At 38.5% G+C, this 24,625-nt stretch overlaps 1 protein-coding gene across 5 annotated transcripts; it reads left to right on the top strand.

The window, feature by feature from the left end:
* The first annotated feature begins 1,047 nt into the window (after positions 1-1,047).
* Positions 1,048-23,985, top strand: LOC128246747 (uncharacterized). Of its 5 annotated transcripts, none has more exons than XM_052965153.1 (5): positions 1,048-1,069; positions 9,917-10,502; positions 12,369-12,527; positions 18,281-18,338; positions 21,562-23,985. In XM_052965153.1, exons 2-5 carry the CDS (start codon positions 9,924-9,926, stop codon positions 23,844-23,846), a joined length of 3,081 nt encoding a protein of 1,026 aa, XP_052821113.1. In that variant the 5' UTR covers positions 1,048-1,069; positions 9,917-9,923; the 3' UTR covers positions 23,847-23,985. The 5 variants fall into 5 exon arrangements, with proteins under 5 accessions (XP_052821113.1, XP_052821110.1, XP_052821111.1 ...); XM_052965150.1 differs by lacking the exon at positions 1,048-1,069 and adding an exon at positions 1,311-1,415; XM_052965151.1 differs by lacking the exon at positions 1,048-1,069 and adding an exon at positions 5,636-5,711.
* The last annotated feature ends 640 nt before the right edge of the window (positions 23,986-24,625 follow it).

Here is a 24,625-nt window from a genome sequence, read left to right as displayed (position 1 = left end):
GAATCGAACCAGGGTCGACGGTCTAACAGGCTAAGGCGTTAAACCACTGGTCCATCTCAGACACACATATTTATGCTTTAAAATTAGTGCTATATAAACCTACACTACAGTATATTGATTGCAATCAACGAGACTGTAGGTACTTCGGATGTCATTGTTATAAATTATTAAATAAATAAATGACGAGCATGTTATGTACACATGTAACCGTTTAAAACAACTTATATATCTGGTATATGATATATTCTGAAAACAGTTAACTTACGCGTATAACTGCAGCCGGCTCCGATTTTTTTTATCGAATGTTCGGGCCCCGATGTCATTTTTCAAAACACTTTTTCGTTTCGTATACTATAATATACTCGATGATTTGCTCAAATGCTTATATAAAATTTAAATTGTGACAAAACAACTTATTTGTACAGTTAAATCAATAAAGATGTGCCCCCATAAACATTGCCGGCCGGCTGGGGGGGGGGGGCACGGGCCCTATGTACGGCACATAGGGCCCGTGCCCCCCGGTAGACCCGCCACTGTTGACGAGTACTATTTTCAATTTAACTGCAAGCTTATGTTGCTCATTACTTCTGAACGAGTTTGTATTCCTAACAGGTTATTTTTAAATGTACTTGGAAACAAATGAAAACGTCAAGGTAAGTAAGGAGAACATAATAGTATAAACTCCTGTAAACGTCATTTATGGATGGCTTTAACCAAAATCTAAAACACAAACAGAAATGAATAGGACAATGACTATCTAAATTGTAACTCAGTTTTTGATCCGAGACCCTCACTGTCCTGATTTTAATATCATACTTGTGACTAAAAGATATGGACGACACACAATAAAACCGAAACACGTAATCTATACTTGTTTTAGATCAGCATTCATATATCTATTATCTTTGAACAAATTAAATAAACGTACATCAAAATATAATCTAATTAAAGTTTGAACTGCAAGGCGGTGTCTGGTACGAGATAAAAATGTTCTGATAACGTTTGCTCATTCGCTTTATCAGAAATTTATCCCATTCATTTTTCATTCGGACCACAGGCAAAAATGTGGGTAAGATATTTTCTTTCGTGTCTTGTGTCTTCGTTTTCTGCTTTATTGTTATTTTGTTTTTTACATGTATGCATACACTCATGTTTGAGAATTGGGAACATCATTCCTGACACCAAGGACAACAGTTTTAACTTTTACCAAAACACCATGAAATAACTGTTTTATTACTTGATCAAAAGCTTATTTAAATATTTATTATTTGGGTGATTGTCGTGCAATACTGTCATAATGAGTAACAGGTAAAATATTGAAATAAGTTTATATACTTGGCAAATGTTGGGCTTCAAACACGGCGGGCTGAGCCCTAGACCAGAACTCTAATTTTTTGGAATATCATTTAAAAAGAGTAAGTTTTCTTTTATTCATCGATTTTAAATGAGATGAAAGGCTTTATAAATATGATATTGTACCCTAACCATTATTTGTTTACAATAACATTTAAATATAGTATGTTTTGTGGCATTCCCGGCGTTGTACTTCAACTCGGTTAACAAAAAGCGTGAGTAGACTTTATAAGATCACCTGATCGCAAAAATGCTCACTGAGAGCTATTGGTATAGGGTGATTGTCCGTCCTCTTAAATATTTCTGGAGTGGCTCCATGCAGAACTCTAGTTGACATGGCAACCGAAATGAAAAAAGGGAAAATCTTCTTTTTTAGAAACAGCTGGGCCGATTTCAAAATGATTTATAGAAATGTTCCTTAGGTGACCCTGTTTAAGACTTACTCACTCCATGTTGGTTCCTAAAAATGTCATGCAGGGGCGGAGCTACTTTTCACTATTTGAATTTATGGAAAAAATGACAAAAAAATCTGCCCGATTTTAAAATAATATCAAGTAAATGTTGCTTAGCTGACCTCCATATTGGTTCAAAATAAAACATGACAGCCTGAGTAGGGCTGCTTTTCACTATAATATTAAGTCTGAAGCCTATAACATATAATCCTACTCCCAGGTCTCAATGGATATGTTTGAAAATCTTATCTTCAGAACCTTTTTTTCAACATTTCTTTTTATTAATTTTAACAATTATTCAAGTTAACAACTTCGTTCTTTACGGAAGTTTTCACAGGACCATAGTGCTTTTTGACAGGTTATATAATTCCAACTTAAATATTGTAGTTATCAATGTTTGTAACATTTTGTAGTAGCTGAAGTAATCCATTTTCTTTTAGTCAACACATTTCCATTTTGTGAGTTATTATTTATAAATTCAATATCTATTCCCCTCTGTTTCCCACCAATATGTTTTTTAGATTTTCGGTTTGCTTTCAAATACACATTAACGTTATGTTGTTATGGACGTTTTTAGATAAAACGGTCTTTTAATTTGCAGAAACTAAACTACATACATTTACCACGCTACGTCCTTTTTCTAACACAATCGCATAAATAATTTTCATGTCATGTCAAAAAGTAGAGAAAAAGATTTTTTATTTCCTCCGTTATGATGAGACATGACACATGATAATCAGAACATATAGAACAAAACTTGATGTAAATTTTATACATCAAAACAAATATATCAGGTAAGAAGGATAATTATAAATGATACCATAAATGGTGATGTGTTACAACAATGCATCCACAAATGTACTAAAATATAGTGAATGAAACATAGTTTTATAATTTCATTTACCTTATCTGGTGATACCTGATACTATAGGTTACACACCACCATTGTTATTCCCTATATAATTCAATGTAAAATTATAATTTTTAGACAACATTTAAAGGCATTTCGAGCGAATGCAGGCTATGATAACCACATATATTCTTAAAGTACAAGCTTTAAATTACCATTTAAGCCAATACAAAAGGGGGTCAAGTTATTCCTAAGAAAAATCACTCCACTTGAAAAACAAACTCTAAAAATTGCACCGTCCGCCATGACAGTTCTTCCAAAATGACCTTTCAACTATAGGGCAGCGGTTTATGCTTTAATCTCTACTCTAAATGATAAATCAAGCAAGAATAAATACTTAATGTATAAAAAATTCAGGAATAATGATATTTTTTTTTATTTACATTGTATTGAGCATGTGAAAACATGTCTATCAATCATAAAAACATTTTTTATTGAGAATTTTCCACACAACGGAAGTACATATGACGTAATGGTGACGTCATTCCTATAGGCTGGAGACGGCCTGCATTGGAGTCGAACCTGCGACCCATGGAGTGCCAGTCAAGTGTGTTACCACTAGACCACGGATCAGCATCAATTTAATTATTCTCGTTCACCAGAGTGATGATGTTATGCGTACCATAGATTAGATTTATTACGATCGAACCTCTGATAAATGAGAATGCGATTTAATATACAGAGCAGTGGCGTAGCTACACATAGACCTGGATGAAAATCGACCGCGACACCTTGGTTGACAATCAAGTGTGTTACCACTCACTTGGATCAGCAACGATTTAATATACAGGGCGACAGCTTGATGTTTTATCAGCAAAAAAGATCAGAACGTTTCGCATACTTTTATATTGGGAAACGAATTAGCGTTCAAAATTATATTTTTGCCCAATGGGATGCCAGTATTTTTAAAATCTGCAGTACATTAAAATAAGCAATTAGCTGTTATATGGCCTGAACCAGTAGACAAAATTCTCGAATACTTAGCTGGTCTAAGGCTTGTTAGTATGGATTTACCAAAATAAAGAGCTAGATGCGACTGCATCACATTAAATTGTTTATTCTGGTAAACAATATAATAACTGTGAGAAACTGTGACCCACACCCTACCTCTCATAAGCAGCCCCAAGCTAGCCACCCAACACAGTTTCATCCATATTCATATACGTTAATTTGGTCGAAAGCGTCTCTTACCTTTCTTCAACATCTCCCCTTCGTTCTCAGCACTGAGCTTGAAATCGTCTGTTTGCAGCTGTCAACAAAACAGATCAAGACATTAAGCATCACATAATTCAAAGGATATTTTATAAAAATAATAAAAAAAAAGTTTTAACGGAAAACAGTTTTACTGCATTAGACTGTTTTATGTACGTTGTCATAGAGGTGACATGTGTGAATTTTTTTTTTATCTCGTGATCACGACTTACTTACTCGTTCCCACAACTTGCATGTTGTTGACTTACTTAATAATCTCACCACCTACACTTAAGTCAGGTGATCTAATAAGGTACATGGTCAAATAGGGACCCACCTACACTAAAGTCCGGTGATCTAATTAGGTACATGGTCAAATAGGGACCTTACCTACACTAAAGTCCGGTGATCTAATTAGGTGCAAGGTGAAATAGGAACTCCCACATATACTAAAGTCCGGTGATCTAATAAGGTACATGGTCAAATAGGGACCTTACCTACACTAAAGTCCGGTGACCTAATTAGGTGCAAGATCAAATAGGAACTCCCACCTATACTAAAGTCCGGCGATCTAATAAGGTACATGGTCAAATAGGGACCTTACCTACACTAAAGTCCGGTGATCTAATTAGGTGCATGGTCAAATAGGGACCCCACCTACACTAAAGTCCGGTGATCTAATTAGGTGCAAGGTCAAATAGGGACCTTACCTACACTAAAGTCCGGTGATCTAATTAGGTGCAAGGTCAAATAGGGACCCCACCTACACTAAAGTCCGGTGATCTAATTAGGTGCAAGGTCAAATAGGGACCTTACCTACACTAAAGTCCGGTGATCTAATAAGGTACATGGTCAAATAGGGACCCCACCTACACTAACGTCCGGTGATCTAATAAGGTACATGGTCAAATAGGGACCCCCACCTACACTAAAGTCCGGTGATCTAATAAGGTACATGGTCAAATAGGGACCCCACCTACACTAAAGTCCGGTGATCTAATAAGGTACATGGTCAAATAGGGACCCCACCTACACTAAAGTCCGGTGATCTAATTAGGTCCAAGGTCAAATAGGGACCCCACCTACACTAAAGTCTGGTGATCTAATTAGGTGCAAGGTCAAATAGGGACCTTACCTACACGAAAATCCGGTGATCTTATAAGGTACGTGGTCAAATAGGGACCTTACCTACACTAAAGTCCGGTGATCTAATTAGGTGCAAGGTCAAATAGGGACCCCACCTACACTAAAGTCCGGTGATCTAATTAGGTACATGGTCAAATAGAGACCTTACCTACACTAAAGTCCGGTGATCTAATTAAGTACATGGTCGAATAGGGACCCACCACCTACACTAAAGTCCGGTGATCTCATAAGGTGCAATGTCAAATAGGGACCCACCACCTACACTAAAGTCCGGTGATCTAATAAGGTGGAAGGTCAAATAGGGACCCCACATACACTAAAGTCCGGTGATCAAATAAGGTGCAATGTCTCGAATTGTGTAAATAGAGTACATCGTGGTAGCCGAATTCGGGGAAGAAGTAATAGTGTAATGTAACCAAACTTGCATGTGTGTTTTTTTTTTAATTTACATATTATCTCGCGAGTAAAGGCTGTTTTGTTCGTTTATTAATGAAAGGTAATTGATGAAATATTAGTAAGGTTGATTGTATTATTAAAAACAATATTAAAAAAAAATTAGACTGGTTTATTTTCATTAATACAACGCAAGTCTGTGTTGAGATTTTTTTGGGATATTTTCAGAAACTTTATCAAATTTCTCCAACTAGATGCATGTTCAGGTGAGAATAGTGGTTGCAATTGAAAGATTGAAGGTTTATCTGCATGTTGGCTGCATGTTTTTGTTGCAACTCTTCGTTTGGGTGCTTTAGTAGGCATGTTTTTCTTAGCTATCACATTTCGATGAAATTGGAGTTGTTTCACTTTACTCTATTTAGACAAACAGGGTTCGAATTTAACTTTGAGGAGCACTCGCAAAATTTTGCGAGTGCTTTTTGAGGCAACTCGCAAAATGAAAAATCAACTTGCAATTTTATTATTTGCTTTATTCCCTCATAATATTGTCTAATTTAAGTAGAAATTTACACTTAAAGACATATTATGAATATTAAAACGTATCAATCTTGAGTAACTCAACTACTAGAACTTGTTGATGGCTTTTTCTTTTTGGGGAGTACGGAAATACTCATCCGATGCTAGCCGCTTTTTTATTACAAAGCTGTCCAATAATTTGACATTGTTCACTTTGTATATTAACCCTTGCCATTGGGTAATATCCATTCGGCAAGCACGGTACAGATTTCATTTAGTCTATAAGTATTAAAAGCAATAACATTATAAAATTAAAATAAATGAAAGAAACAGTAAAATTAATCTAGCGAGAATGCTCTGGACCATGAAATATATCGATCGACAAAGTCTATTCACTTTGGCATTTGGGCGGAAATATATCAAAGGTTGATGGGGTTTACATATAGTGCGCGAACGCGCTTAATTTAGCCAATGATTAAGCTAGGTGATTACGTCATTTGAATTCACTTTGTATTATGCACACCTCGGAAAGATTCGAGATGAAACTCGGCCTTTTCCGTATTTGTTCTATTTTTGAAAACTTACTAGAGCTTGACTCCGTACTGTCATTTATACTGGTAGTGTAAACATGCCACTTATAGGGTGTTTACACTCGACTACGCAGCGGAGTTAATTTCATATTTATCTACTTTCCTTTTAACATTTTGTGGTCTAGAAAAAGCCACTCGCAGAATTTTGCGAGCATGAATAAAAGTTACTCGCAATTTGCAAATGTGGCTCGCATTTTGCGAGTATGCGAGCCTAAATTCGAACCCTGACAAATCGAGATTTTCTGACTTTGTAAAAGTGCCGTAATTCGTAGTTTTTTATGCTAGATAGTTGGTACGAGTGACCCCATTGATGAATCTGAAGAATTTTTTTTTATATATATATTAGGTTATTTAAGGTAAAATGGCACTAAATTTTGTAGAGGTCAAAATTCAGCACATTCCCTCCAAGTCACTGTGGTCGTCACCCTTTACAAAGATAATAGAAAAAAAATAATTGCCAGTTATCACAAGTTACAGTTACCACATCATATTCTTACTAAAAAAAAACGGGCGGGGGCGTGGTGTGTCAAAACAACGCAACCTGCCCCTGTGAAGTAGATTGCAGCACAGGCGTCTGACTCATTGTTTGTGTCTAAACTGTCGATTAATATCATTTTTGGGTTAGTATTGTTAGAACACATCTGAAGATATTTAATGCCTATATTATTATATGATTTACACAAAAGAAATAAGGTATGTACCTCAAACTTACCAGATATTACGATTGAGTTTAGTTTTGTTTTTGTTTTCAAATCGATTAATCAGCATAGAGATAAACCATTTTTAAAAAGTTGCCATGAAAAGAGGAGCCAATTCCCTTCCTAATGGTATACGATATGTTAAAATAACTATATCGTCTTAAGACAAACAAGCCAAAGTCAATGATCCATTGTCGTCTTTTAAAAAGACTTTTTTTTGGCTTGCAAAAGACTTTTTCTGTAGTCGGAAACTGTACAGCAAATTCCAGTCTTCAATATGTTCCCGTGTAAATAGCACTACACACAAATCACTAGTACAGTGATTTAATGTTTCTGTGTATAGATGATACAATTCCATTACGAAATATCAAAAATTGACAAACGCATGATATTAATCAACATTTTAGACACAAACAATGAGTCAGACACCTGTGGATTGCAGGTAACTTAAAACAATACTTAAAACTTATAAAATAAGAAAAAACCCATACATGTATTAAAGAGGTTAATATACGGCGTTGCTGGGCCGTTGTGTGAAAAATGGGTATGAAGGGCCCGAGGTCAACAGGATTTGACGTAAGAAGGGAAGTAACTATTCGGAAGTAATTCCATGATCTTTTAGTCAACTCATTTCCATTTTCTGCATTACTAGTTATTTATTAATTAATTATCTATTCCGCGCTGTTTCTCACCAAGATGTTTTTAAGATTCGTCGGTTTGCTTACAAATTCACATTAATATTCTGATTCTATGAATGTTTTTAAACTTTGGCAGAATTTAAATTACATACATCTAACACGCTACCACTAGCGGATTCGGAATGGGGGGCGGGGGTGCACCCCCCTAAAATCGTCGAGGTCTCCTTTTTTCAATATAGGAGATGAAAAGTAATAAAATACGCCCAAAATGCACCATTTCGGACGAAAAAATCAAAATAAAACTTGGAGGAGCCAGATGCATTTCGTTTCTGAGGGAGGGTTGCAAGAAAATGGGTACGCCCCTAAGTTACGCCCCATACAACGTCGAATCATGGAGCCGCCCCTGGCTTCGTCTTTTTTAGCTCACCAGAGCACGAAGTGCTCAAGGTGAGGTATTGTGATCGGTCTTATGTTCGTCGTCCGTCAGTCAGTCAGTCAGTCCGTCAACAATTGCTTAAAACACATCTCTGAAACTACCAGTCCAAATTCAATGAATCTTCACAGGAAGCTTTCTTTGGGTGTCCCTCTACAAAATTACAACAAGTCAACAAGGGTCACGATTGATTAACAACAACAAAATGGCCGACTTCCTGTTTGCTTTAAAAACATCACCTCTGAAACTAACACTCCATATTCAATGAAACTTTACAGAAAGCTTTCTTGGTTGACCCTCTATCAATATACAACAAGGGGTCATGATTGATCAATAACAACAACAACAACAAAATGGCCAACTTCCTGTTTTGCTTTTAAACAAATATCTAAAACTACCAATCCAAATTCAATGAAATTTACAGGAAGTTTTCTTGGGTGACCCTCTACAAAAATACAACAACGGGTCACGATTGATCAACAACAACAACAACAGCAACAACAACAAAATAGCTGACTTCCTGTTTTGCTTTAAAAAATCATCTCCTCTGAAACTTCCACTCAAAATTCAATAAAACTTTACAGAAAGCTTCCTTGGGAAACCCTCTACAAAAATACAACAAGGGGTCACGATTGATCAACAACAACAACAACAAAATGGTCAACTTCCTGTTTTGTTTTTAAAAAAAAAACATCTCCTCTAAAACCACCAGACCAAATTCAATGAAACTTTACAGGAAGTTTTCTTGAGTGGCCCTCTACAAAGATACAACAAGGGGTCACGATTGATCAACAACAACAACAATCTGGCCAACTTCCTGTTTTGCTTAAAAACATCTCCTCTGAAACTACCACGCCAAATTTACTGAAACAGTACAGGGAGCTTCATTGCATGACCCTCTACAAAAGTACAACAAGACATTAAGATTGATCAACAACAACAACAACAAAATGGCCGACTTACTGTTTTGCTTTAAATAAAATATCTCTGAAACTTGAGTAGGGTCCTATTATAACAGCAAAAATTATATCCAATGATTATAAACGCTGCTTTTTATAGCACGGCCACCTATGATACATTTGGCTGCTATAGCAGTGAATATACCAATCTCTTAACTGGATCTTTGCCCTGTATAATGAAGTATTAAAACTTGGTTCATGTAATGTAATAAGCAAATAGAGGGCAATTTTTTATTGTTTTGTCTTGGAACGAGCCAATTTATACGAAAATGAATAGAAGCCAGTGATATAAGACTGCTGACAAAAATTAGATTGCAGATTTTCATAGTCTAGTTAAAATTATGTTTTATGCGTTTTTCTTAAACTGTTAGGAACTCTTTTAGCCATAAAACATCAATTTTCAATGGAAATATGAAAATCTGCGATCTGATCTTTTGTCAACAGTCTTATATGGCTTATTTGCAGATATTTACGCCAAAAAAAGTGGCTCATTCAAAGACAATAATAACTAAGTTGCCAAAACAGTAAATTTGTGAGAGTCCAGCTCTTATTTATGCTAGTAATTTCAAATTGTTTAAGAATCCGATGGTGACTTTAGTAATGTAAGTTATACTCAGTGACTTGTTTCTTTTACCAGGTATTGAATGCAATCTAAGGGCAAAACAATGGCCTCTTATCGGGATATGTTGAGGGAAAAGGAGGCCCAGAACTGGGTCAAGGCCGCCCTCGCCCTCAACATAACCAAGGAGGGTTTACAAGATTTTGTGGATGGGGTGCTGATAGACGTACACCAGGACATCTATAGCACCGTTAGAACATCCAAGGTTCTTCCACCCGGGACAGCATGTGCACAATGTTTCACAGAGAACGTGTTGAAGTGCCCTACTCGTGGGATATGCACCAGTCCTAAAAACTGTAGATTCCATAACTCCCATCAAAAGATGTATGCTCCGTGTCCAAACGGGATTTGTGAAGGCGTCCGTGATGAAATAATTCAACATCACATGTTTTCGGGACCATCATGGAAGAATACGAATGCCGACAAATGGTGTACGAGCCACTGGGAGATCGGCAAGTGTTTCCTGCCCCCTGATGGCTACAAGACCGTGTCCTCCATCAACGACAGTGACTTCAACGGAGTGATCAGCGTCATGATGAATTGCAAGGATTTCCAAACCAAGCTGTCGTTTAACGTTGCAACACAGCCAAATTTATTGATAGAGGTAAACATATGAATCATACTATGATCATATTATACGATTCCGATGACTTTTTAAAGCTGCCATCACAGATTGACAGTTTTGACTTTTATTATAATATTATTTTTATCTCTTTTTTATTCAGCTGATTTTGCAAATCAATGCATCTAATTCAGTCATATAAGATAACTCACTTAAGAACTGCCAAAGAATAAGGAGAGCTATACTACTCACCCTGGCGTCGGTGGTGGTGTCGGCGTCGGCGTTGGCGTCACACCTTGGTTAAGGTTTTGCATGTAAGCACCTTTAAGTCATTATCTCAGTAAATACATCAGTTAATGCATTGAAACTTTAAATATGTATTCCCAACTATCTTACATACTAAATTAATGAAGTTAGATAACAATTATTTGAATATAATGCAAATAATAGGCCTTTATTATTCGACTTAGAAATTCTGGAAAAGGTTTTTCGTGTAAGCACACATAGGTTAATATCTCAGCAATTACTTGAGGTATTGCATTGATACTTTATACAATGTTACTCAACCATCCAATCTACTATATTAACCAAGTTAGATAACTCTAGTTTGCATTTAACGCAAAATAATTGCCCTTTATTATTCGACTTAGAAATTCTGGTTAAGGTTTTGCATGTAGCCACATTTAAGTCAATATCTCAGCAAATATATCATGTATTGCATTGAAACATTAGATATGTATTCCCAGATAACACTTTTTTTAATTTATTGCAAATTATGGGCCTTTATTATTTGACTTAGAAATTCTGGTTAAGGTTTTACATGTAAGCACACATAGGTTAATATCTCAGCAATTACTTGATGGATTGCATTGAGACTTTATACAATGGTACTTAACCATCTACTTAAATAACCAAGTAAGATAAATTCAGTTTGCATTAAATTAAAATAATGGCCCCTTTTTTATTTGACATAAAAATTCTGGTTAAGGTTTTGCATGTAACCACTTTAAAGTCAATACCTCAGCGAATACATCATGTTACTTGCATTGAAACTTTACACACAGGCTCCCATCTATTTAACCCTCTTATTTAATCAAGTAAGATAACTCTATTTTTTATAATATATAATTTTTGCCCCTTTATTATGCGACTTAGAAATTCTGGTTAAGGTCTTGCATGTTAGCACACATAGGATAATATCTCAGCAACTATTTGATGTATTGCATTGAGACTTTATACAATGGTATTCAACCACCCAACTTACTTGAATAACCAAGTTAGATAACTGTATTTTGCAAATATTACCCTTTATTATTAGACTTAGAAACTCTGTGCAAATATTTTGCATGAAACTACATTTATGTTAATATCTCAGCACACCATGTATTGCATTGAAATCTAATCTAACAGTGATCCATGCATGTTTCGCCAAAACTTTTCAATCCTTACATTGAAAAGCGGCGGAATAGTCGAGCACGCTGTCTCTGTGACAGCTCTTGTTCTTAAACCATTACTAACGCTTTTTTCCATACAACATCTCACTATATTATCATTATGTCACTGGTTTCCAGACATTAACGCAAACATTGGCTCATTCCCAGACAAAATATAAAACTGTTGTCTGAACTTTAAGTTTGTGAGAGTGCCACTTTAAAGAATGTTCATTATTAATGCAGATATGTTTAGTATTTATTTGAAGTTCCCCTGTATATCATTTAAAACCATGGCAACCATTACAAATACACTATCAAATTGATAATTTTGTACATTTGCGACTTATGACATAAACCACGGAGTCTTAACGTGCATGTGCATGTTTCTTCATATTAAATGCATTTCCATTTGGGCCATGTTCACCACAACAACAAGCTATGTTAGACAATACTTATTTCAAACATAACATTTAAGGTTCGGGACATTGGTCGACGCGTACGCCACTCCAATGACCAGAGGGTCATGGACACAGAACTAGTGGAGTTCCTGTTCAAGCTCCGCACCCTGCTGGAGGATAAGACTGAACTAGCAAACCGACCCAAGGCGCAACACGCCGTGGAACAGCTTAAGGAGGTACGAATTAAATGTAGTTAAAGAGTTAAATGATAGATGACAAAACTGAACTAGCATACCGACTCAAGGCATAGCACGCCGTGGAACAGCTTAAGAAGGTACGAATTTACATGATAGCGGACTAAACAGATTATACAGGTATGACTTTACAAGAAAGATGACAAAATTGAACTAGCATACCGTCCCTAGGCATGACACGCCGTGGAACAGACTAAACAGGTATGGCTTTACAAGATAGATGACGCAACTGAACTAGCATACCGACCCAAGGCACGACACGCCGTGGAACAGATTAAACAGGTATGACTTTACAAGAGAGATGACAAAATTGAACTAGCATACCGACCCAAGGCACGACACGCCGTGGGACAGATTGAACAGGTATGACCTTACATGATAGATGACACAACTGAACTAGCATACCGGCCCAAGGAACAACACGCCGTGGAACAGATTAAACAGGTATGACCTTACATGATAGATGACACAACTGAACAAGCATACCGGCCCTAGGCACGACACGCCGTGGAACAGGTATGACTTGACATGATAGATAACACAACTGAACTGGCATACCGGCCCAAGGCCACAACACGCCGTGGAACAGATTGAACAGGTATGACTTTACATGATAGATGATACAACTGAACTAGCATACCAGCCCATAGCACCACACTTCGTGGAACAGATTAAACAAGTATGACCTTACATGATAGATGACACAACTGAACTAGCTTACCGGCCCAAGGCACAACACGCCGTGGGACAGATTGAACAGGTATGACCTTACATGATAGATGACACAACTGAACTAGCATACCGGCCCAAGGAACAACACGCCGTGGAACAGATTAAACAGGTATGACCTTACATGATAGATGACACAACTGAACTAGCATACCGGCCCTAGGCACGACACGCCGTGGAACAGGTATGACCTTACATGATAGATGACACAACTGAACTGGCATACCGGCCCAAGGCCACAACACGCCGTGGAACAGATTGAACAGGTATGACTTTACATGATAGATGATACAACTGAACTAGCATACTGGCCCAAGGAACAACACGCCGTGGAACAGATTAAACAGGTATGACCTTACATGTTAGATGACACAACTGAACTAGCATACCGGCCCAAGGCACAACACGTGGAACAGATTAAACAGGTATGACTTTACATGATAGATGATACAACTGAACTAGCATACCGGCCCAAGGCACAACACGCCAAGGAACAGATTAAACAGGTATGACTTTACATGATAGATGATACAACTGAACTAGCATACTGGCCCATAGCACCACACTCCGTGGAACAGATTAAACAAGTATGACCTTACATGATAGATGACACAACTGAACTAGCTTACCGGCCCAAGGCACAACACGCCGTGGAACAGATTGAACAGGTATGACCTTACATGATAGATGACACAACTGAACTAGCATACCGGCCCTAGGCACGACACGTCGTGGAACAGATTGAAAAGGTATGACCTTACATGATAGATGACACAACTGAACTAGCTTACCGGCCCTAGGCACGACACGCCGTGAAACAGATTGAACAGGTATGACTTGACATGATAGATGATAAAACTGAACTAGCATACCGGCCCAAGGCACAACACGCCGTGGAACAGATTAAACAGGTATGACTTGACATGATAGATGATACAACTGAAGTAGCATACCGACCCAAGGCACAACACGCCGTGGAACAGATTGAACAGGTATGACTTTACATGATAGATGTTACAACTGAACTAGCTTACCGGCCCTAGGCACGACACGCCATGGAACAGTTAAAACAGCTATGGCTTTACAAAATAGATGACAAAACTGAACTAGTACCGTATTCCGACCCTAGGCACAATACCAAAGTAAAAATATTAAACAGGTATGCCTTAACATGATAGATGAAACAGCTGAACAAGCATACAAACTCAAGACACAACACACCGTGGAACAGATTAAACAGTTATGACTTTACATGATAGATGATACAACTGAACCAGCCTACCGATCCGAGGCACAACAAGCTGTGAAAAAGCTTAAAAAGGTAAGAATTTACATGATAGCGACCCAAACTGAAGTAGCAAACCGGCGTGTTGTACGCCGTGGAACAGATTATACAGATATGGCTAAATACAAAATAGATGACAAAGCTAAACTAGTATTCCGACCCAAGGCACAATACCGAGTGGACTCGAGGCACAATACCCCGTGAAACAAATTAAACAGGTATGTACATGATAGATGACACAGCTGAACTAGCATACCGATGCAAGGCACAACATGCCACAGAACAGAAATGAGAAAACGTATGAATGGAAGTTTACTTTTTAGCTCACCTGAGCACGAAGTGCTCAAGGTGAGCTATTGTGATCACCCTGTGTCCGTCGTCCTTCGTAGTCGTCCGTCGTCGTCGTCCGTCATCAACAATTTGACTGTTTACACTCTAGAGGTCACAATTTGGGCACAATCTTAATGAAACTTGGTCAGAATGTTACCCTCAATAAAATCTTGCAAGAGTTCGATATTGGGTCATCTGGGGTTAAAAACTAGGTCACCTGGTCAAATTAAAGGAAAAGCTTGTTAACACTCTAGAGATCACATTTATAACTGTATCTTCATGAAAGTTGGTCAAAATGTTTATATTAATAATCTTTAATTCAAGTTTAAATGTGCGGTCAAAAACTAGGTCACCTGGACAAGTCAAAGGAAAAGCTTGTAAGCACTCTAGAAGCCACATTTATGACCTTATGTTCATGGAACTTGATCAACATGTTATTTTTGATGATCTTTAGGTAGAGTTTGAAACTTGGTAATAAGAGGTCAAAAACCAGGCAACTAGGTCAAATCATAGAAAAACTTTGTAAACTCTGTAGAGGTTACATTTTCTCTTTGATCACCATGAAACTATGCCAGAATGTTTGTGTTTATGAAATCTATGTCAAGTTTGAAACTGGGTAACCTGAGTTCAAAAACTAGGTCACGAAGGCAAATCATAGAAAACATTGTTTAAACACTGTTGAGGAAATACTTTCTACTTTATCTATATGAAACCTGGTCAGAATGTACTTATTACAGCAAAGTAAGGTTTGCAACTGGGTCATCCGTGATATTAAAAAAATCATCTGTGATATTAATAAAAACTTGGTCACTAGGAAGGATCTAAACCCCTGTCACAATTGCCCTCGCTCTGAAAACACTTATTTCACACCTGAATTGAATCAGGCGAGCGATACAGGGCCTTCAGGGCCCTCATGTTTGTATATAATTTGGTCGACGTGTGTAGAAATAATATTAACTTGTTGGAAGAGCACTTTTTAATTATAACGTGTGCACTTTTTTTGTGTGTAGTTCAGGCATGAGTATATTGAAAACACTAGGATACGTTTATAATGTAGGGTTAAATTTCGCAGACGACTTCTAAACGTGACTGCCAACTTCTGCGCATGTGCGCACCCAGGTATGACTTATCATGTTAGGGGACACAATATATATAGCCCGGAATTGACTTAACTGGGTTTTCCCATGCCGGTACAAATAAAAGGTGAATATCGAGCTATTGAAATTCATGTAACAGTCCAATGACTCTTTTTTCTCCGAAGTAACGCGTGTATATAACAACGGTTTAATTTTGTTTGTACCGGAGGATTAGGCCTGGAAAAAACCGAATAACTATAATTCCGGGCTTAAACTATTGAACTAGCATACCCTAAGCTCAAAAAGCCGTAAAAGTGCTTCAACAGGAATGAACTTATATCCTAGAGAACATAACTGTGCTAGCATACCGACCTGAGGCTCAACACGCCGTGAAAAAGCTGATTAAAGGTATGATTGCACGTGTACTTTCAAGTATTAGATTCGATGCTCGTGCAAAAATATTTGTGTACTCTTGTGTAAGAGGAGTAATTGGGATTTATATGGAGTGGACTACCTTTTGTGCGGATCATGTATGAATAACTTGAATACTATTTAGAATAACATGGTTTGACCTAGCACCTAATTAGATCACCGGACTTAGTGTAGTTAGGGGTACCTATTTGACATTGCACCTAAATAGATCACCAGACTTTAGTGTTGGTGGGGATCCCTTTTTGACCTTGCACCTAAATAGATCACCGGACTTAAGTGTAGGTGGGGTCCCTATTTGACCTTGGACTTAATTAGATCACCTGATATAAGTGTAGGTGGGGGCCCCTATTTGACCTTGCATTTAATTAGATCACCGGACTTAAGTGTAGGTGGGGTCCCTATTTGACCATGTACCTAATTAGATCACCTGGCAACAGTGTATGTGGGGAGTCCCTATTTGACCTTGCACCTAATTAGATCACCTGACTACAGTGTATGTGGTGGTCCCTATTTGACCTTGCCCCTGATTAGATCACCGGACTTAAGTGTAGTTAAGAGTCCCTATTTGACCTTGCACTTAATTAGATCAGCAGACTTTAGTGCAGTTGGGGGTCCATATTTGACCTTGCACCTAATTAGATCACCTGACGACAGTGTATGTGGGAGGGGGTCCCTATTTGACCTTGCACCTGATTAGATCACCTGACTACAGTGTATGTGGTGGTCCCTATTTGACCTTGCCCCTGATTAGATCACCGGACTTAAGTGTAGGTGAGAGTCCCTATTTGACCTTGCACCTAATTAGATCACCGGACTTAAGTGTAGGTGGGAGTCCCTATTTGACCTTGCACCTAATTAGATCACCGGACTTAAGTGTAGGTGAGAGTCCCTATTTGACCTTGCACCTAATTAGATCACCGAACTTAAGTGTAGGTGAGAGTCCCTATTTGACCTTGCACCTAATTAGATCACCGGACTTAAGTGTAGGTGGGAGTCCATATTTGACCTTGCACCTAATAACATCACCGGACTTAAGTGTAGGTGGGAGTCCCTATTTGACCTTGCACCTAATTACATCACCGGACTTAAGTGTAGGTGGGAGTCCCTATTTGACCTTGCCCCTTATAAGATCACCGGACTTAAGTGTAGGTGGGAGTCCCTATTTGACCTTGCACCTAATTACATCACCGGACTTAAGTGTAGGTGGGAGTCCCTATTTGACCTTGCCCCTTATAAGATCACCGGACTTAAGTGTAGGTGGGGTCCCTATTTGACCTTGCCCCTTATTAGATCACCGGACTTTAGTGTAGGTGGTAGTCCCTATTTGACCTTGCACCTAATTAGATCACCGGACTTAAGTGTAGGTGGGAGTCCCTATTTGACCTTGCCCCTTATAAGATCACCGAACTTAAGTGTAGGTGGGAGTCCCTATTTGACCTTGCACCTAATTAGATCACCGGACTTAAGTGTAGGTGGGAGTCCCAATTTGACCTTGCACCTAATTAGATCACCGGACTTTAGTGTAGGTGGGAGTCCCTATTTGACCTTATCGGAACCGAGGCTTTACCAAGGTTGCGTACCAATGGGTCACGACCTATGACACCCGTGACACAAATCGTCAACTGGTCTGAACCCTCCCACGTGTGGTGGCCTCGAAATTACTAAGTCGTGGCAACAACATGCAAGTCGTGGGAACGAGTAATTTAGTCGTGATCACGAGATAAAAAAAATCGTTTTATTTACACATGTCACCTCTATGACATTGTACATACACTTTCTAATGTAGTAAAACTGTTTTCCGTTAAAATTTTGTCTTTATATTATTTTTTTAAATAGCCTTTGAATTATGGGATGCTTAATGTCTTGATCTGTTTTGTTGACAGCTGCAAATAGACGATTTCAAGATCAGTGCTGAGATCAAATGGGAGATATTGAAGGAAGGTAAGAGACGCTTTTGATCAAATTGATGAATATGGATATGGATGAAACTGTGTGTAGGGTGGCTTATGTAAAGAGCTAGCTTGGGGCTGTGATGAGAAGTAGGGTGTAAGTCACTGTTTCTAAGAAAGAAACCATGGTTTCCGCCCACAAACTTTCGTTAAAAAAGATAGATATTGTTGAAACTCTGTATTTCTAGCACACCGGATAAGCATTTCCGGTGACGTCAGCCGTGCTGGAATATAAGTATTTATCATGTGTTTCAGGTACGGATAGAAAATTCCGACCCGAGGGCACGCGCGTAAGCCGGTAACGAGGCTTTCAGAGTTACCGGCCACGCAGCGTGCCCGAGGGACTGAATTTTCAATCCGGACCGGAAACACATACTTGATAATAAAACATGTATATTTAAAATTATCAATTTGTGGAAAAATTGACGTAGAAAATGCACTTTTGTGCATTTCATCAAAAAGCGCATGCGACGTTTTTTACTGACGTCATAAAGCGCAGTAATTTTAAATCACTATTGACGTCAAATAGTTCCTCTAAAAATCGCATTTGGCTATTATTTATTGTCAATTTTAATCAAAAGTTTTGCATACTTATATATTTGGCGCTTTATTGAAATGGCATAATTTACTTTTTATAAACCATACAATAAAAGAAATAAGAAGTGGCGCGTTGTTGCGCGTGACTCCTCTTACATGGGGGGGGGGGGGGAGGTGTAAGACGAGTTTTTCCAACACTGGTCACATGACCGGAAACACACGTCTGGTATGCAAGAAAATTCCATCTGGCACCCCTCCATGCCAGATGAGTCACGCGCTGTGACCAAATACTATTTCTTCCTTTCATTATACACTTTATGTAACTATAATCACAGGGGCAGATTGCGTTGTTTTGACAATCCACGCTCCCGTCCGTTTTTTTTATCATTTTTTTTTAACAATTTTTTTTTATCAAATTTTAGTAAGAATATGATGTGGTAACTGCAACTTGTGAAAATTGGCAAAAAAATATTTTTTTTTATTTTTTTATTTTATTATCTTTGTAAAGGGTGACGACTTGACCCTGAATTTCCAAGTATTTGCCGACATGACCCTGTTTAAGAAGCCATAACTTTATCAAATCTTAACCAAACTCTACATTTTTGGGTTTTCCTTGTAGAGTTAGTGTCAATCTTTAAGAAAATGTACAGTTTTAACGAAAACAAATGCAATTTCAAACCCGAATTTCCTAAAACATGTTACTCGACGAACCAACTACCCGCAAATTTCACCGAAATTTTCCAGACTAAAATGCATTATCTCGGTATTGCATCATAAATTTAACACGTGTGCTTAAGAGAAACAATATATCTAACACGATACAGGTGAAATGGAAGTAAAATATCGTCCAACAGAGCCGTGCACACGATTTACAGTCTTTGTTTATTTCTTTACGCATATGCCGACATGGACATTGCGCAACCGGAAAATATTCACGGCGCATGCGTTGGTGCCCTGCTTGCATCTACGATATAGTTGCGTTGCGTGGGTAAATTTGTTCGTGTTACAGTTACCACATCATATTCTTACTAAAATTTGATAAAAAAAATGATAAAAAAAACGGACGGGGGCGTGGTGTGTCAAAACAACGCAACCTGCCCCTGTGACTATAATTATGAGATTTCAGTAGATGAGTGCTATAAACATTAACTTTACTAAAATATACCTTCAAAACAAAACAAAATAAACCTTCAAAGAAGTGATACTCAGAAACTTCTTGACGTTTGCAGTGAATAACAATTACTGCGCGTCATGACGTGATTAATCGTCATCGCACGCACATTTTGGTGAAATGTACAAACATGCGCTTTTCCATGTATTTTTTCACAAAATATTGTAATTCAATGTATGCCAGAAAATATATATATCATGTATGTCGGTTCCTCCGTTCCTGATCGAAAAATCCGACCCTCGGGCACGCTGCGCAGCCGGTAACTCGGCAAGCCTCGTTACCTGGCAAGGCAGGTGACCTCGGGTCGGATTTTTCTATCCGGAACGGAAACACATAACATATAGTATTAGTATTCATACAACTTTTAACTTATACAACCATAACACTATTGCTGCATTTCTTCTTACCAAGCGTCTTGTGATATTGCTGCTTCTTATCTACTGTACCAAGCGTCTTATGATATTTTTGCACACCGGACGTGTGTTTCCGGTTATGTCACCTGTACTGGAAAAACTCGTCTTACACCCCCTATGTCAGATGAGTCACGCGCAAAACGCGTCACTTTTAATTATTTTATTGTATGGTTTATGAAAAGTATATTATACCATTTCAATAAAGCGCAATCAAATATATAAGTATGCAAGACTTTTAATTAAAATTGAAAATAAAAAGTCATTTAAAAAGCATTTAAATATTAAGCATGTTTTTCCGGTCCGGATCGGAAAATCCGACCAACGGGCACGTTGCGTGGCCGGTGACTCGGTAAGCCTCGTTACCAGCTTATGCGCGTGCCCCCGGGTCGGACTTTTCTATCCGTACCGGAAACACGTGATATATACTTATAATGCTGCTTCTAATCGTCTTATGATAATGCTGCTACTTATATTCTGCAACAAGCGTCTTGTGATATTGCTGTTACTTGTCTTCTGTAATGAACGTCTTGTGATAATGCTACTTCTTATCTTCTGAACTGAGCGTCTTGTAACAATACTGCTTTTTAATGTCTGTAACAAGCGTCTTGTGATAATGCTGCTTCTTATCTTCGACAACAAGCGTCTTGTGATAATGCTGCTTCTTATCTTCTGTAACAAGCGTCTTGTAATAATTCTGCCTCTTATCTTCTGTACCAAGTGTCTTGTAATAATGCTGTTACTTATCTTCTGAAACAAACGTCTTTGTAAAGGCTGCTACTTACCTTCTGCAACAAGCGTCTTGTGATAATGCTGCTTCTTATCTTTTGTCCCGGGCCTCTTGTTAAAGGCTGCTACTTATTTTTTGCAACAGACTTCTTTTGATAATTCTGCTTCTAATCTTCTTAAACAAGCGTCTAGTGATTTTAATTCTCGTCTGTGTCAAGGGTCTTGTGTTATTGCTGATTTTTATCTTTTGTACCAAGCGTCTTATCACAAAACTGATTCCTGATTTCTTAACAAGTGTCTTGTGATAATGCATGCGTATATGTTCTTAACTTTTATATTTTAAATGTAATACTTTTCCATTACTACAGGATTACGACTACGTTTGACAAACCATTACCGAACCAATTTGGCCGACATGCCGATATCTCCCATTCTTGTAGAAATGAACGCCAAACTCAGTAAATTCTACGTGGCACCGAAAATTGTGGAGAAAGATCATGGAAAAATCGGCAAAATTGGAAAGGGAGAAAGTGGTCAAAAAGTTGCAAAATTTTCAGATCTTTTCTTAAAAAACGGTCAGTTGCTCAGAAATGTTTTCCTCGTTGGTGAACCTGGCCAGGGAAAATCCACTTTCTCCGTAATGTGTGCCCTGGAATGGACTCACCAGTATTTACAAGCGGAGGAAAACGTTGGTATTAAAACAAGTTATGCCGACCCAGAATTCTTCAAAGAGTTTGCATTTTTGTTTCATGTCACCCTACGAGATTCAGGTAAAACTTGTGATCTAGCTGAAATGATCAAGGATCAACTTATACGTAAAATTTACGACATGGAGGCGGTTGATGATGTCTTCCGGCTCTTACAGAGGGTGCTGGGAAGTGAAACATGTTTAATCATAGCTGACGGCCTCGACGAATGGACTCATCCGGAAAACGTAAACTGTACCTGCAAAACTGAGGAAAAAGTCATCCCTTTCCGAAATTCGGGCAACAAGGCCACACTCCTCACGACAACGCGTCCCTGGCGACTGTCACAGTTTAGAGTGCAGAATTCAAAGATTGACAAATATCTTGAAATTGAAGGAGCTGCAGACACGAGGCAACTCGTGGAAAATATCATCACCATTCTTAATGAGGGAAATAAGGATGAACGGACACCAGAGGCTTTCATGGAAATGGTGTCAGGGAAGGGTCTTGAAGGATTATTGTCAGCACCTATCACTATCACCCAGCTCGTGTGCCTGTTGTTCGAGGGCAAATCGTTAATCAATTCGAAGTGTCACATTTATGCTGGCGTGATAAACATGCTATCATGTAGACTTAGTTATATGCAAAGGGGGCATAACATTCCGGAAATTGAACTGCCATCTGTATTAAAGGAACATGAATGCTTCACGCAAAATCCCATGGTTTACCTTGCGCTGGCAAAGTTAGCATACACAACTTTGTTTTCAGAGTGCAGAGATTTGTCTGTTGTTTTCAGCAACATAACAGTCAACGCTTTGTTAAGCAGGGAACAGGTTGACTTCGCATTAAAGTTAGGCTTACTCACGGAGAGGAAATCCAACTCATTGATCAAGAGATCATCTCACTTTTCATTCTTTCATAAAACACTTCAAGAGTTTTTAGCGGCTCTTCATTTATGTTTGAATGAAAACGACTACAGTCAGCTACCAAGCAAGTACGAACAAGATAATAAGGAAAATATCTTGGGAGATGTTTCCAAAACATTTATTTTCATATGTGGAATGAAGCCCAATCTCGGGGTACAAATGTCTTCATGGATCAATAGTTCTATAACACAAACATCAATGATGAATTGGTTCGGCGACGTCAAGGGGGGTAAACTACTTCAGGACATGATTATATCCGGGTACCGTGAAACCAGGGCGAACAGCTATGGTGACATACCGCTCTATCTCGCACACTTCCAGATTAGTAGTTACCAGGATGTCGTAGTGTTAAAAAAACTGATGATGATGAACAAGGGACGTATTCAGTCATTATACATCGATGAATGCAATGATCAAATTAATGGGGAAGAGCTGCAGGAGGTGATCACATCCTCCCCTGACTCCCTCAGAGAAGTGAAACTGGTGGACCGTGATGGGCAGTATGACCTGTCCCACTGTCATAGGCTGGAATATCTGCAAATAGTGGGACCCAAGACAACAGGCGTGCAGGTTGATCCAACAAATATTACAACATGTGCCTTGGAGTTAGTATCATCGAATGTTGAAATGAATATATTTAGATTATTTAAAAACCGTCAATGGTGGAGTAAACTACAAAGTGTTTTGATAAATAGCGTTACGAATATCCAGTTGCTTGTTGATACACTACCAAGTCTCCCCCAGTTACAAAGCCTTGCTATATGGAATACAGATCTAGGTGAGCTCCACCTCCTCCCTCCAGTCTCCATCACCGATATTAGACTTGAGTATGTGCAAATGACAGCGGAGGCGTTGCGGAGTCTGATCGAGACGATGAAGAACATACCACACACCATTACATGCGACATGGAGCGCTGCACGGTGAAACCTGCCAGTGAGATAAAAGACATCCAAGAGCATTTGGAGAGTTCGCCGTCATTCAAGGCTCACCCCTCAGACAATACAAGTGAAGTGTTTACTTGTACATTCATCAAAAAGTGAACAATGAGTTGAATGTTAGCATCGATTATGGGAATTCATGTTTGATGAAAAAACAGTGAAACGATCAATGAAATGTCAGTCTAATTATAGAAATATGTAATAGGTTACTTTTACACGAACTAATTATCATCAGCCACTTTCTATGTGTATTCAATTAATTATACCCCCTTTGGAAGAAGAGGGGTAAATTGCTTTGCACATGTCAGTCGGTCGGTCGGTAGATCCGTCGGTATACCAAATCTTGTCCGAGTGATATCTCAACAGTGCCTGGATGTATGGTCATCAACCTGATATGAAGGTTGGGTCTGACCGTAGATGACCCCTATTGATTTTAGGGGTCATCGGGCCAAAGGTCAAGGTATAGTGACCTTTATTGGTAAAAGGATTGTAAAGCTTGTCTGAGTGATGACTCAACAAAGCCTAGACCTATGGTCACCAAACTTGACATGGTTGCATGGCCTGATAAGTAGATGACCGCTATTGATTTTAGGGCTCATTGGGTCAAAGGTCAAGGTCACAGTAACCTTGAATGATGAAAGGTTGTCCAAGTGACAATGCCTGCACCCATGGCCCTCAAACTTGACTTGTAGGTTGGGCATGACCAGTTGATGACCACTATTGGTTTTGGGGGTCATCAGGCCAAAGGACAAGGTCACAGTGACTTGAAAGATAAAAGGTTGCCCGAGTAAAAAACTTGACAATGACTGGACCCATGGCCCTCAAACTTAACTTGGAGGTTGGGCCTGACCAGTAGATGACCCTTATTGATTTAGGGGTCA

The sequence above is a fragment of the Mya arenaria genome, chromosome 9 (assembly GCF_026914265.1).
Source record: "Mya arenaria isolate MELC-2E11 chromosome 9, ASM2691426v1".
NCBI lineage: Eukaryota > Metazoa > Mollusca > Bivalvia > Myida > Myidae > Mya > Mya arenaria.
The sequence above is the reverse complement of the archived record's forward strand: the minus strand, read 5'-3'. Positions and strand labels throughout refer to the sequence as shown.

What these genes read in the sequence shown, in the direction of transcription:
- LOC128246747 (XM_052965153.1), top strand. Translation starts at nt 9,924, where the DNA reads ATGCAATCTAAGGGCAAAACAATGGCCTCTTATCGGGATATGTTGAGG. An exon ending in CCGTGGAACAGCTTAAGGAG is followed by an intron (nt 12,528 to 18,280) that starts GTACGAATTAAA and finishes TTTTGTTGACAG; the next exon opens with CTGCAAATAGACGATTTCAA. An exon ending in ATGGGAGATATTGAAGGAAG is followed by an intron (nt 18,339 to 21,561) that starts GTAAGAGACGCT and finishes CCATTACTACAG; the next exon opens with GATTACGACTACGTTTGACA.